Below are 14005 nucleotides of genomic sequence, written 5' to 3'. Positions count from 1 at the left end.
TTTTATTTATTTATCAATTTTCTGTACCGTTCTCCCAGGAGAGCTCAGAACGGTTTACATGAATTTATTCAGGTACTCAAGCATTTTTCCCTGTCTGTCCCGGTGAGCTCATAATCTGTCTAATGTTCCTGGGGCAATGGGGGGATTAAGTGACTTGCCCAGGGTCACAAGGAGCAGCGTGGGGTTTGAACCCACAACCCCAGGGTGCTGAGGCTGTAGCTTTAACCACTGCGCCACACTCTCCTCCAAGTATGATCAAGTGTATGTATTTTATACCACATTTATTACTGGTTTAATCATGAACTGGTTTTGAATGCAAGTTGGGCAGACTGGATAGACCATTCATGTCTTTATCTGCCATTAATAGTACAGTTACTATAATTTATTTCCATGCAAACTTCACTGTTAAAATTGTGTATTACACTGACATTTGGTCACTTTATTATTGTTATGTTTATTTATATTCCGCCTTTATCAAGACAAAGCACAAAAATAACATGCACGATAAAATTGCATACAAACATAAACAACATAAAAAATATTACAATACATAAACCCAAATCCTTCACATCTAAGAAACTGGATAATTACATATTCTTTTCCACAACCATCAGTACACCAGCCACAGCATGATTAAAAAAAAAAAAAAATCCAAAATCAACCTGCATACTTCATGAGGCAAAACAAGTGTCTTTTTTTTGTTCCCCCACCTTTCCCTGCTTCTTAATATAGGGTGGAAGCTTATTCCATTCTTCAGGGGTGGCACAGGAGAAAACCCCTGTCCTGACTGCCTTCAATCTGACCTCTCTCCTTACTGGTATCATCAGGTTACACTGTATTGAAGAGCGTAATTGTGGTAGGTTATACCCTGGACCAGGTATCTAGGGGCACGACCATGTACGCTCAGATATGTCAAAAGTAAAAGTTTATATTGGATCTGAAACTCAATTTTCAACCAGTACAGCAGGGGTGCCCACACTTTTTGGGCTTGCGAGCTACTTTTAAAATGACCAAGTCAAAATGATCTACCAACAATAAAATTTTAAAAAAACACAACGCACACTGTACGCATAGAAAATGTTAATTATCATTCCTATTCCAGGGTTTTTCAAAGAGGTCAAAGCAGATGACTCTATGCACTATCACCTCAGTAACAACCATACAAAAATAGACAAATATATCCCCCTCCCTTTTTACTAAACCACGATAGCAGTTTTTAGAGCGCAGGGAGCTGCGCTGAATGCCCAGCGCTGCTCTCGACGCTCATAGGCTCCCTGCGCTAAAAAACTCTATTGCGGTTTAGTAAAAGGGGACCTTAGTGTAAAATATAGACAGCAGATATAAATTGAGACACATTTCGATCACTAAATTTAAAATAAAATCATTTTTCCTACCTTGTCTGGTGATTTCATGAGTCTCTGGTTGCACTTTCTTCTTCTGACTGTGCATCCAGTCTTTCTTCCCTTCTTTCAGCCTGTATGCTTCCTCTCCTCCACACCTCATTCCCTCCCCCAACTTTTCCTTCCTCTCTCCCTGCCCTTTCTTTCTCTCTGCCTCCCTTTCCTTTTTTTCTGTTTCTCTTCTTTCCTTCTGTCTCCCCTTTTTCTTTCTTTCTTTCTCCCTGCCCTCCCCCAAGACACTGCCACTGCCATCGGGGACCCAAACTGCCATCGGGGACCAGGACCCAAACCGCCACCAATAACAGGCCCGAAAGCCGACGCCAATAACACGCCCAAAAGCCGACGACGCCCCAACCTCTCCCTGCTTCGGCCGACCAGCATCGCGAGGAACTGTTGGGGGAAATGCTGCCGGGTCCTGCCTTCGCGGAAACAGAAAGTAGGCAGGACCCGGCAGCAAGAAGAGGAAATGCTTCACTAACATGTCTCCCGCCTTAGCCCGTAGCGAACGCTTGCTTCAGGGCTCTCAACATGTGCGTGCAGGCTTCCCTTCTCCCCCCCTCCCCCTCCCCGGGCATAACTTCCGGTTTCGGAGGGAAGAGAAGAGAAGCCTGCACGCACACGTTAGAGCCCGGAGCATAAGTTCGCTAGGGGCTGAAATCTCCAAGCCGGTTTTTTTGGGGGGTTTTTTAATGTTCAGCAGCGGCAGATGACAGCTGGGCGGACCGCCCAGCTAAAAGGCCCTAGGGAGAACACTGAAGGCTGATCGGCCAGTAGATCAGGACGGCAACACGAGTGCGATCGACTCGAGTTGCCTTCCTGAGCTACTGGTCGATCGCGATCGACGCGTTGAGCACCCCTGCAGTACAGCTTATAATAGAACTCAGACACATGATCATGTTTTTTCAACCTAAACAGACTCCTAATGATAGAATTCTGGGCTACCTGCAAAGAACTCAGCACAGTCTGAGACAAGCCCAACAGCACTATGTTGCAGCAATCCATTGTCGACACTACAGCCATTTGAAGAACCATTTTATAGTCATTCTAAGGCAAATAGCGGTTTAGCCTATTCAAAAGATATAACTTAAAATAGACTTTCCTGATAAGATTTAACACAATACAATGCAAGTTGCTGATGTCTAGCTACACCTTGCACAAATCGCTTCATAAAGGTGGTTAAGGAATCTTAAATAAATAAATATGCACTCAGAAAGGATACCATGGGTAAAAGGAATCAAGTCTACAGCAGGAGAGCGATGAAATTTTCCTTGCTTTCCAAGGTGAATGGGCTCACCTGAATCTTACTGATGCAGTCTTGAGTGCTGTGAGTACGAACACATGACACTCTGGCAAAGGAGCTGAGTATAGCAGGGGGAAGAACAGCCAGGAGGGCTTTGGACAGATCTGAACATTTCCTTTGTTCCATCTCAGACAAGGTGCACCAACGGACCTTCTTCCCTTTAAGAAGCAAAAGAAATGCACTATTAGTAAGTCATAAGAACCTAAGAATAGCCAAACTGGGTCAGACCAATGGTCCATTTAGCCCACTATCCTGTTTCCACAGTAGCCAATCCAGATCACAAGTACCTGGCAAACATTCAAATAGTAGCAACATTCCATGCTAGCGATCCCAGGGCTGACACAAACTCCTCCTTCTTCAGACTAATTGAAGGGCATATTTCCAAACCTCGCTAAGTCCATAATAGTTAACTTGAACTTAGAGGGTTTTGGAAATAAGTTCTTCAATTTTTGTTGGCTCCACCTTATATGTGACTCTAAGACAGTGGTCTCAAACTCGTGGCCTGGAGGCCACATGCGGCCTGCCAGGTACTATTTGGAGGCCCTCAGTATGTTTATCATAATCACAAAAGTAAAATAAAACCGTTTCTTGATCATTTGTCTCTTTAGCTATAAATGACAATATTATTATTAAGACTTAGCCAAAAGGAAATATTTATAAACTATAAAGAGTTTTACCTCATGCAAAATTGTCATTTCTTTAATAAGATATTATCTATTTTTTTTCTGAGGCCCTCCGAGTACCTACAAATCCAAAATGTGGCCCTGCAAAGGGTTTGAGTTTGAGACCACTGCTCTAAGAGATTCCCTCCAGTTCTCAAAATGTTACTTGCCATGCTCCCAATGCACATTTCAGAGAATGTCTTTGTGTAAGCTATTCCTGTACTAACTCAGGGATTGATATAGAAAGCCGCATGGCAGAGCTGCTTGCTGATTCCTGAGCATGCAGCTTCTACTGTGAGAAAATATTCTCTGTTTTCATGGTAAAAATTTTTTATTAAAGAACAAGTACCAATGAACAATATAAAACATGAAAAGTGACATTTTCAACAGTCAACAGATATAGCCATTCCCCACTGCCCCCCAGATCCTAATAATCAAATCAGCACATATATCCTTAGATGAAACGATTGCAAGGTAGCAAATATATATCATGTGACAGGAATGAGTCCAAATCAACAACCCTACCCCCCCAACCCTCCCACTAGTGTCAAACCCAGAGTCTAGGGACACAATCAAAGCAAAGAGCACAAATAAATAAATAAATAAATAAATATATAAAGGGGGGTGGGGGAGATCATCGTAAGGTCATAAGTCACCATACTTGGGGATTCCAAGTAAAATATAGAACCCTGAATTTCAAGACATCCATAGACATTAAAATCTCCAAAGCCCCTAAGAGGACGCTTCCCCTAGTTTGTTCAATATTTGACTACGGGCTCTCTGAGACAAGGACTACAAATACAGGTTCCATATAGATAAAAAATGCTTCCGCCTTTTATATATGGTCCTTGTATCCTGCATTTCTCAAGCAATCAATCCAGCAATATGTGCTCTCCAAGTGCAATAAGAGGGGGATTGTGAGGTCGTCCAAACCTGCAATATAGTTTTGTGACCTAGTAAGCTGAGATTTCAAATCCATGATAAAGTTCCTCTCCCTCTAAAAGTAGAATCCCCGGATAAACCCAATAAAAGTAATGTGAGAGTACAGGGTATCACCTGACCCAACACCCGCCGCATAAATGTACAGACTCTTCCAAAAATGATGTACATCAGGGCATGTCCAGAAAACAAATGTAAGTAGCACTCTCCAGGGAGCACAAATAACCCGTTAGAAATCCCATACGATGGAGCTGTGCTGGGGTAATGAACACCCTGTTAAGAAAGTGATACCTACATTCTCTAAGGGAGATATTGGGTATGACTGGGTATGGCTCTCAAACTAGCCTCGATATCCCAGTCAAGGAGGGAAAGGCCCAAATCCTGTTCCCAGCTGGCCTTCAGGGACATGAAATTTTTGGGTGGTCTACCGGAGAGCAGGGCTTTATGAATACCAGCTATCGAAGGTTGGTCAGGATCTCCTGTATCAAAAAACTCTCTAAGTTTAGTGTCCAAAGGAAAGTTTCAAGTTTAATAAAAATTTGATATACCACCTATCAATCTTCTAATACATAATAAAAATAGTAAAATAGGTAACATACATTAAAACATACAGGACCTACTGCCGCAACATCTAGAGAGGAGAAATAATGTTTTAGTTGGTGAAAGGCAAAGCAATGTCCCCAGCCCGAAAGGCCTCGCTGTGAGAACTTTTGATAGGAGGGGAATCCGCCCCCAGGACGTACCAGGTGCTCCAAGAAAGAAATCCCCAATGCCTCCCAGGTGGAAAAATTGTTATTCTCCATCCCTGGGGGAAATTCCTCATTTCCCCGAACTGGCAAAAGATCCAAGACTCGCAGATGCCCTCCCAGAAACAGAACCAACATCCTCCACACATCTCTCAAGGGCCGCAGCATACAGCTGGATCTAAGATGAGCAGGAAGAAGATGGAGCGGTGCTTACAATAAAGAGGCAAAATAACAGGGTGCCAAATACGCCCATTCATATCATAAGTGACTATAGTCCTGGCTCTCTTGCAGCCAGTCACAAAGATGTCGCAAGAGACATGCGTGATTATAAGTTCTAAGGTATGGCAGTCCCAGTCCTCCTACCTCCCAGTTTCCAAATAGCCTAGATAAAAACATCTTAGCTTTTCTGCCTGCCCAACTAAATTTCCAAAGAAATTTATGTAAGAAACCTATATCTTTCGCCCGTAGCCTCAATGGAAGCACTTGGAGAAGAAATAACCACATAGCAAAAAGAGACATTTTGTAGAGGTTAATACGCCCAGCTAGCGATAGAGGACAGATATCCACGCTTCTAATTGTTTTTTAGTGATATCTACAAGGCATATTCCATGTTTTTATTGAATTGAGAACTGTTGTAAGATTTGGCGGGATATCAAATTTTAATAAACATAAATTCAAAGTGTGCAGAAAGTGTGTGCTAACCAGGAGTCTGTGCACCTGTGCACAAAAGTTCTGTAGTAAGGGAAGCTTCGCTGCACACATGTCTGAAGAAAAGAAAAGTGCCAGAATGTTGTTTTGTTCTGCACATAAATATAAGCCTCGTAAAAATTTCTTGCACATAAAATTTTTGAGGCTAATATTTATGTGTGGAACATTCCATTCATGCACAGATGTGTTCTGGTACTTTAATTTTTGACAAGCACACAGAACTGTTACCTCTTGTTCTGTCTTTTAAAGTTGCAGGTATTTGCTAGATTGAAGATAAACTGAAAAAATGGCAATAAATCCTCTCAATGAATCCTTTTACACAGTCTTGGAGCAAACAGTAAATTTCTCATGTGTGTATTTTAAAATCCCATATTTTCTTTCGTGCACTGCAGAGGAATACCTAATGGCCTCATTGTCATTCAATTTTAATATATTGTGCACTATATGTACAATGCAAGTTAACGTCTGCACTAAACCCCTTTCTGCATTGTGTCCTGTAACGTGCATGTACACTTCACAGTAACTGCACTTCTGCTCACAATGACTTTCTACATCAGACTCTCAGGGCTAGATGTACTATACACGATTGGTAAAACCTTGTGGATTGCTGTGGGCCAATTTTTTTGCCAATTCCAAAACAGCGATCGATGCTCAAACAAATTTTCATGCAAATTATTTGCGTGGAGGTTCACTATGATCCAAGTTCAACCCCGTCAAATCGATCGCTGTGAGAGCAACTTTCACACATGCGCAGAATAGTCCAGTTGATAGTGACAACGTATGTATGCGCCAGATTTGCTACATCGGACTCCTCCGTGACAGCTGGTCCTCCCTCCTTCGATCATCATCATTTCCTCTTCCTCCAAGGGAAAAGGCAGCCTACATAAATCAGAGCCTACAACCGCCGTCCATAATGATGACCGTTGGAGCAGAAGCACCTGAGTCCCATGCAGCACAAAGTACACGTGGTTAACAAACACCAATATTTCATGCACTTTTAAAAAGTACAGCAAGGGCAATCCCTTGATGCTTTGCAGAGGTATAGCAAACTAAGCAAATATGGGACATAAATGAGGGTGGTGCTGTATCAGTTTGTACATATTTTAATCTTGAGGAATGAAAATTTTAGCTGTCTCCCATTTGCCCCATCATTCGTTGCCCTCTCTTTTATATTTTATGCTTTTAACAGGCACACATAAGATGTGTCTTCAACACACGTGTTCACAACGCACATACAACACATGTCCCTGCTATTGCAAACTGTATTTATATTTATGGTATTGATGTGATGTTATAAATATTATATTAATTTCAGGGCTGAACTATCGGTAAGACATGTAAGCAACTGGTCTTGACCAGTCGCTTTTTCTGGATCGCTAAAAGAGATCGCTTTTTCTTGTGCATCGCAAAGCAATGTTAGAGCATCAATCGCTCGGCTAGTTTACATGGCATTTCAATATTAATGACCTTATTTGCATGGCTGGATCGGAGAATGAGTGATCAGTGTGCCAGGAGGCTAAGCTGTTCACACATGAAACTCTGCAATTGTGTGTAGAGTGTATCTGCAAAGTGTTATACAAATACCAGGAACAATAAAAACAAAGCTAAATACATCACCTTTAATTTGTTCATATTGTCTCCTTTGCTTGTTTGTTTTTTACAGTAACTTTCTATATTGCAAATATCCCTGATGATATTGCTTCCTTTATTTGCTTTATCTTGTTTGTTTTTGTTGTCACATTTAACACTGTAAAGTGCCCTGATGGGCTTTTATCTTGCAAATGTTTGCTTTTATATTATATGCATATATCAGAGTTTAGCACCAGCAGCCTTACCTGAAGAAAGTAGAGGGAGAAAGGTGAAGAGAAGGAGGGAGGTGAGGAGGCCCATGTCTGCTTTCATCCTGAAGCCCTTCACAAGCTTCCTTTTCCTATTATAGACTCTGAGGTAAAAGCAAAACCAAAGCTTGGGTAAGAAAGCCAGAAAACATTCAAATACCTCTGCGCATCACAAAGAAACAGAGTGAAAGTTCCCTTTACTTGTGGGTAGAACTCACTTCTCAAGACAAAACCCTGAATCTTTCAGCATAAAAAACGTGCAGAAGCTAACATCTGCAATATGAAGGGGCCACTTCTGATATCCTGTTTAGGGGAAGAGGAGCTTCAGATAGTAACCCAGGCTCTAACCATGAACTGCCTGGATTACTCTTATTCAGAGGTTCCCAACACGCAATACATGTAACCCCAAGGGGTACCTGAGTTGCTGGTAGGGGGTATACAGCGCCACATGGGTCTACTGTTCTCCTTATTCATTAACCCCCTCGTGGAGCCACTGTCATCACTGCCGCTGCCCCTGCAATTATCTTACTTTCTGCATTGGGGAGCAGACTGAGCTCCTGTGGTCTCTCTCTCTCTTGCTTCATCAGATTAGTGTCAGTGATTCCTACACACTGCTTCCAGCTAACAGGGAAACCTCTCCTCTGCTGTACCCTCTCAGAACTTCCTGTTTCTGCCTGGGTGGGACATGATAGGCACTGTAGGAATTGCTGCTGACCCATTGAAATAAGAGTGAGCATGATATCTACTATAATCTGAGATTTATGAGTCGCGCTATGCCTGAGAAGGTTCAAGGTGACTTAGTGTAATTTTAAAGGTGATAACAGCTCAGTATAATACAAGGATGCTACAGAAGGTACCTGAGAAGGTACCTGAGAAGGTGCAGAAGGTGCCTGAGAAGGTTCAAGGTGACAGTGTAATTTTAAAGGTGATAACAGCTCAGTATAATACAAGGATGCTACAGAAGGTACAATTATAAGACCAATTCGAAGTAGAGGATGCCTTTAAGGTACAATTTACAGATTGTGTAGTTCAGGATGTAAGGTGGGTACATTACAAACATTTTAGGAAGGAATAAAGTATCACGCTAATATTGTTGGAGGACTAACGCCATGAGGTAGAGATTTGTCAGTTATAGTCAGGGTCAAGTGGTTGGCTAAGTAGATGGTGCATTGGGGAGGTAAGGAAGTTTTGTGGGTATGTAGATCTTTTTCTTGGGTGTGTTTTTGTGTTAGAGTCTAGTTCAGCTCCGAACTGTTGCTGGGAGAATATATGGAGCTTAAGAAGTAGGACTTTAGTTTCTTATGAAACGTGAGGTATTTGGTTCAGATCTGACTTACTGGAAGACAATTCTATGCTTTACACCAGAGAATGTAAACATTGTATTGAATGTGCATTTATACTGAGTTTTTCCTGTTGAGGGGAGGTTCAACTGCATCCTGTGAAGATTTCAGAACAAAGAGGACTATGTCAAAGAGAATAAGTGAATAAATGGTGCCGCGGAACTTCTGTTGAGTATGTGGAACATTATGCAGGAAATTTATTCAAGCTGGGATGCATAGCCTGTGTAGTTGTTTGAGGCAGATAGAAATTGAGTCATATTTTTTCAGTTTGAAAATGAGTCTTATTGCTGTGTTTTGGATGAGTTGCAGTTTGTGGGCAAGGGTGGTGTTGATACTCATGTAGCTGGAGTTGCAGTAGTCCAGTTGTGATAGAATTAGCATTTGCACAATTAGTGCAAAATGTTGTCGATGGAAATATGGTCCTGATGAGTCTCAATTGTCTCATGGTGAAGAAGGTTTTCTTCCAGAGGTTGGAGATTTGTGGTTCAAGGGATAACATGGAGTCCAAAATGACACCTAGCACTTTGATTTTTTCTACCATGATGTTGGTTCCTGATGGGAGGATGATGTTTGTCAGAGCTGTCTGTAGTGGAGTGTGAAACCAAAGAATTTTGGTTTTAGATACTTTTGAGTTTGTTGATTGTAACCCATGTTTACACTTTGTTGATGTTGGAGATTTTTTTGGTTGTATCAGCTTGGTTATTAGTAATTAGAATGAGAAGGATGCCATCTGCATCTGACAGTATGCATTCACTGTGGTTGAATTTAATGCTGCCAAGTGAGCTCATGAATAGATTGAATAAAATTGGGAAGAGTGGTGAACCTTGGGGTACTCCACAGAAGGCCTTCCAGTTGTTGTTGAAGACTTTGTCTTTCCTTACAAGGTATTCCCTCTTTGTGAGGAAATCTTTAAAGCAATTTAGTGCAGCAGCAGTAATTCCTAATTCTGAGAGCTTCATTAGTAGATGAGTTCAAAGAAGCGTGGGATGAACACAGAAGATTTAGAATCAGAAAATAATATTAAAGATTGAACTAGGCCAGTTACTGGGCAGACTTGTACGGTCTGCGTCTGTGTATGGCCGTTTGGAGGAGGATGGGCAGGGGAGGGCTTCAATGGCCTCCCCTGCCCATCCTTATCTGCCGTCATCTACTATGTTACTATGTTACTATGATCTACTTAGCTGAAGGCTGTGGAGATGTTGAATTGGAGAATAGCTGCTTACTGGCCTATGCTTAATATCTATTTGATTTTTGTGGTCAGAGTCAGGAGGAGGAGTTCAGTGCTATGTGTGCTGTGGTCGGAATCTGAGATGAGAGGGATGTTGTGTGTTGTTTGCTTACATAGGTTTCTAGGAGTTCAGCAAGTATGGTTATGCCAGCAATGGGTCTGTAATTGAAGGGAGTGGAGAGATCTGCATTCTTTGATTTTGGTATTGGAGTGCGTGCTATTTTCCCATTTTTTCTGGAAGTTGACCTTGATCTAGAAGGTCATTTGGCTGGAGGTCCCCCATGAAAGGGTTGAGAATCACTGTTCTACAACATTTTGTGTAAGATGCAAATCTGAACACTACATATCAATGTTTTATAATCAAATTAATTTCTCAAAGTGCTGAAAAAAGGTGGAGCAATACCTTGATGAGAGTGTGAGAAGTGGGGAATTTTTATTTAGTTATATTGATGGAAGGTGAGAGAAGCTGGATGGAAAGGGAAGGGCAGAATAAGCTGTATAGAAGGAGGGAGACTGAAGCCTGGATACGAGAGACAGGAGGGAGATGATGGAAAGGGGAGGGGGGGTCAGATTGTATGGAAGGGAGAAGAGACAGAGGAGGGAGATACTGATGGAAGAGAAGAGAAGAGTGTGGAGATGCTGGTTGGAAAAGGGGAGATAAGAGGAGATAGACGCTGTGTAGAAGGAGGTAGATTTTGGATGGAAGAGGGAGAGAAATAAGCAGATTTTTTTAAGGTAGGGGGACAGAAAGGAGGGAGATAATGATGTAAGGGGAAAGAAAAAAATGTTTTTAAGTCCTTTCAAAGCACTTGGACTTATAAAGTTATGTAGTAACCTATGGAATTTTGTAAGAACATAAGAATAGCCTTACTGGGTCAGACCAATGGTCCATGTAGTCCATCTAGGATTCTAGGTTCATTAGTACTAGGCAAAAAAAACCCAACAAATAGTAGTGCTACTGATCCAGTCTAAGTACTTTGAAACTGGCCCCTAGTAATTGCTTAAAATTATTTGATACTGTTTGCAATTTTGTAGGATATGAATAATGGGAACACATAAACAAGGACTTTATGATAAGATAGCTTTATTATAACCTTCAGTGAGACCTGCTTACAATAAAAAGTAATCTCTTGTCTGAAAACTTTATCTGAAGTTCCTTTTATTTACACATATATTTATAGAATTGAATATTGGTTCGCAAATTATTCAATTTTGATCAATTGTCAATACTGGAGGGATTTATTGATTTGGTGTACAAATGGTGCGCAGAGATGCTGGGTGGATGCAGGGAAATAGATGTGAGTAAAGGGGGGGAGAAAGACAACAAGGTAGTAATATGGGGAAGTAGACAAGAGAGCAGATATGGTAATACAGGATTGAGAGCAGAGTAGCTAGCAACAGAAAAGGCCATTTACTCTCACACCTTGTTCTCTTGCTTCTAGAGTAGCCAGCTGCAGTCCATCACGTTCTCAGAAGTAGATAGGGACACCAGAGTAAAGCTTAGTACTCTCTGAGAGAAGCTATTGGAACCCCCGAATGAGACTAGGAATTTACAAAAAGTCGGAAAACAACATTTTTGAATACTATCCCCCCCCCCCCAAAAAAAAAAAAAACCCCACGCAATCCACCAGCTCTAAAAAATGTCCTTTCATCGGCCATCAAACACTAACTCTAGGAAATCCGCCCACTAGCAACACTGGCCTAAGGATCACATCCGGTCTACGTGCTGTCGCACGTTCAAGACGTCATCTTAGGGTGCCGAAGGTGGAAGATGGCGGCAGTTGTTCGGTGAGTGATGAGTAAAATTTATTGTAAAGTAAGTGATTCATGTATGAAAGAAAGGCACCACCTCAAACAAAGGAGTTGCGAGTGGGGAAGAATACGCTATAGAAATAATTAATAGTAGTAATAGTTCACCTAATTTCTGATGAAATGCGTGTGGCATGGAAGTGAAACGAGACAAGAAAGTCACTTCTTGTCTCGTACACTCTGTGCGACACGGCATTTTCATCAGAATGAGGTGAACCACTACGACTACAATGAATTATTTCTATAGCGCTACCAGACGCACGCAGCGCTGTAAGGAGTCACAAAGAGTAAGAAAAACAGCCCCTGCTCGAAAGAGGTACACTTCTAAACAGGGCAAGATAGACAAACAGAGATGTCATGGATACAGTTAAGGGGAACGGTTATATATCAGCTGGCTGCCAGAGGAGTAGGGTTTTAAGGATTGAAACCTATATCAAAAAGGTGGGTTTTCAGTCTGATTTTAAACGGAAGGGGCTTGACGGACAAACTCGGGTAATTTATTTCAGGCATAGGGGCAGCTAGATGAAAGGAACAAAGTCTGGAATTTGCAGTGGAGGAGAAGGGTAATGTTAAGAGTGACTTATCTGAGGGCTATTGCTTCACTAATATTTTGCCGAAAACAGCATTAGTAAATAGCATGAGGGTAGGGCTGGAGAATTATTTATTTATTTTGATCCTGCAACTAAAAATGAAGGGGACTGGATAAAACACGGATCTTAACCGCACGCCCTTAAAAAACTACTCACCTCGGGGGTGAGTGAGATCCGTGAGGGGTGAGTGAGTTAAAATGAGGATCTCTGTGGACCCGGGTATGTGAGGTCTGCGCCAGCAAAGATATAAGTTAAAAAGAGGATCTTGTGGACCCCCACAGAACTAAATGCGCATGGCCTTAAAAAGAAAGTAGCCTTGGTGTGGGGTCTGCATGGATCCTCATTTTTTAAAACTTCTGCTGACCTCAACGGATCCTACTGCAGGGGGCTAAGATAACAGTAGCAGCGAGGTAGGTGGCACTTCCCCCCAAAAGGCCCCTTCACCAAACCCCCCTTGTGATGCACCAATAGACTCCTGTTTCCACTCACTAATTACCAGTCAGCTCTGGAACTGACGGTAACTGTTGTGCGTGTGTTGTGCATACACAGACACAACAGCATTTTAAATAAAAACTGCAGCCTTGATGACAGGGGACTACAAAACTGGGACCCCCCAAACACTAAACTCCTCCTTCTGATAGCAGGGGGACTCAAAACTGGGAACCCCCCTCCCGACTCCAAACTCCCCTCTTCTGATTCCCCTGACCACTCTCACCACCCCAGAACAAAATCCTGATGGGCTGGAGGGGTTTTGGGTCAGACACTCCCCTCTCAGCTCAATGACACCCCCCACCCCCCCTTAATGGAAAATCAGGCAGGAGGGATGCCTCCTTCCCAGTGCATCCTGGGAGGGGGAAGGGCCATCATTTTAAAGAAGAGGCCCTTCAGGCAGGAGGGGAGTGGGAAACCCTCCTACCTGATTTTCCACAAAAGTTATGGGGTGCAGGGTTGTTGAGCTGAGGGGGGGAGGCATCTGACCTGACACCCCCTCCCCAGTTCACTAGACCACCAGGATTTTGTTTTGGGGTGGTGAGAGTGGTCGGAGGGATTGGAGAGCTTGGTGTAAGGGGTTCTCGGTTTTGGACCCCCCCCCTGCCATCAGGGCTGCAGGGTTTTTTTTAAATGCTGTTGTGTGTGCATAACAGTTATCGCAGCTCCAGAGCTGGTGGTAATTATGCGAGTGGAAATGGGGGTCTCTTTTGTGCATCACTAGGGGGTTTGAGAAAGGGGGCTCACGGGGCATAGAAGTGCCACTCACTGCCACTGTCATCTTACCCCCCTGCAATAGGATCTGTGAGGTCAGCAGAAGTTAAAAAAACGAGGATCCGTGCAGACTCCGCACCAAGGCTACTTTCTTTTTAAGGCCATGTGCTTTTAGTTCTGTGGGGTCTGCAAGATCCTCTTTTTAACTTCTGCCTTTGCTGGCTGCAGACCTCATGGATCTT

The 14005-nt window shown here is 42.6% G+C and overlaps 1 protein-coding gene across 1 annotated transcript in view; it reads right to left on the bottom strand.

Annotated features, from left to right (window-relative positions):
* LOC117365813 (saxiphilin-like) overlaps window positions 1–11747 on the bottom strand; it is a 67146-nt gene extending 55399 nt beyond the window's left edge. The window contains 3 exon segments of the mRNA XM_033956674.1: window positions 2695–2858; window positions 7591–7697; window positions 11585–11747. Of these exon segments, the coding sequence (XP_033812565.1) occupies window positions 2695–2858; window positions 7591–7657 (231 nt within the window). The 5' untranslated portion in view covers window positions 7658–7697; window positions 11585–11747.
* Between the last annotated feature and the right edge of the window lie 2258 nt (window positions 11748–14005).

Source organism: Geotrypetes seraphini, chromosome 8 (genome assembly GCF_902459505.1).
Source record: "Geotrypetes seraphini chromosome 8, aGeoSer1.1, whole genome shotgun sequence".
NCBI classification, from domain to species: domain Eukaryota; kingdom Metazoa; phylum Chordata; class Amphibia; order Gymnophiona; family Dermophiidae; genus Geotrypetes; species Geotrypetes seraphini.
The sequence above is the reverse complement of the archived record's forward strand: the minus strand, read 5'-3'. Positions and strand labels throughout refer to the sequence as shown.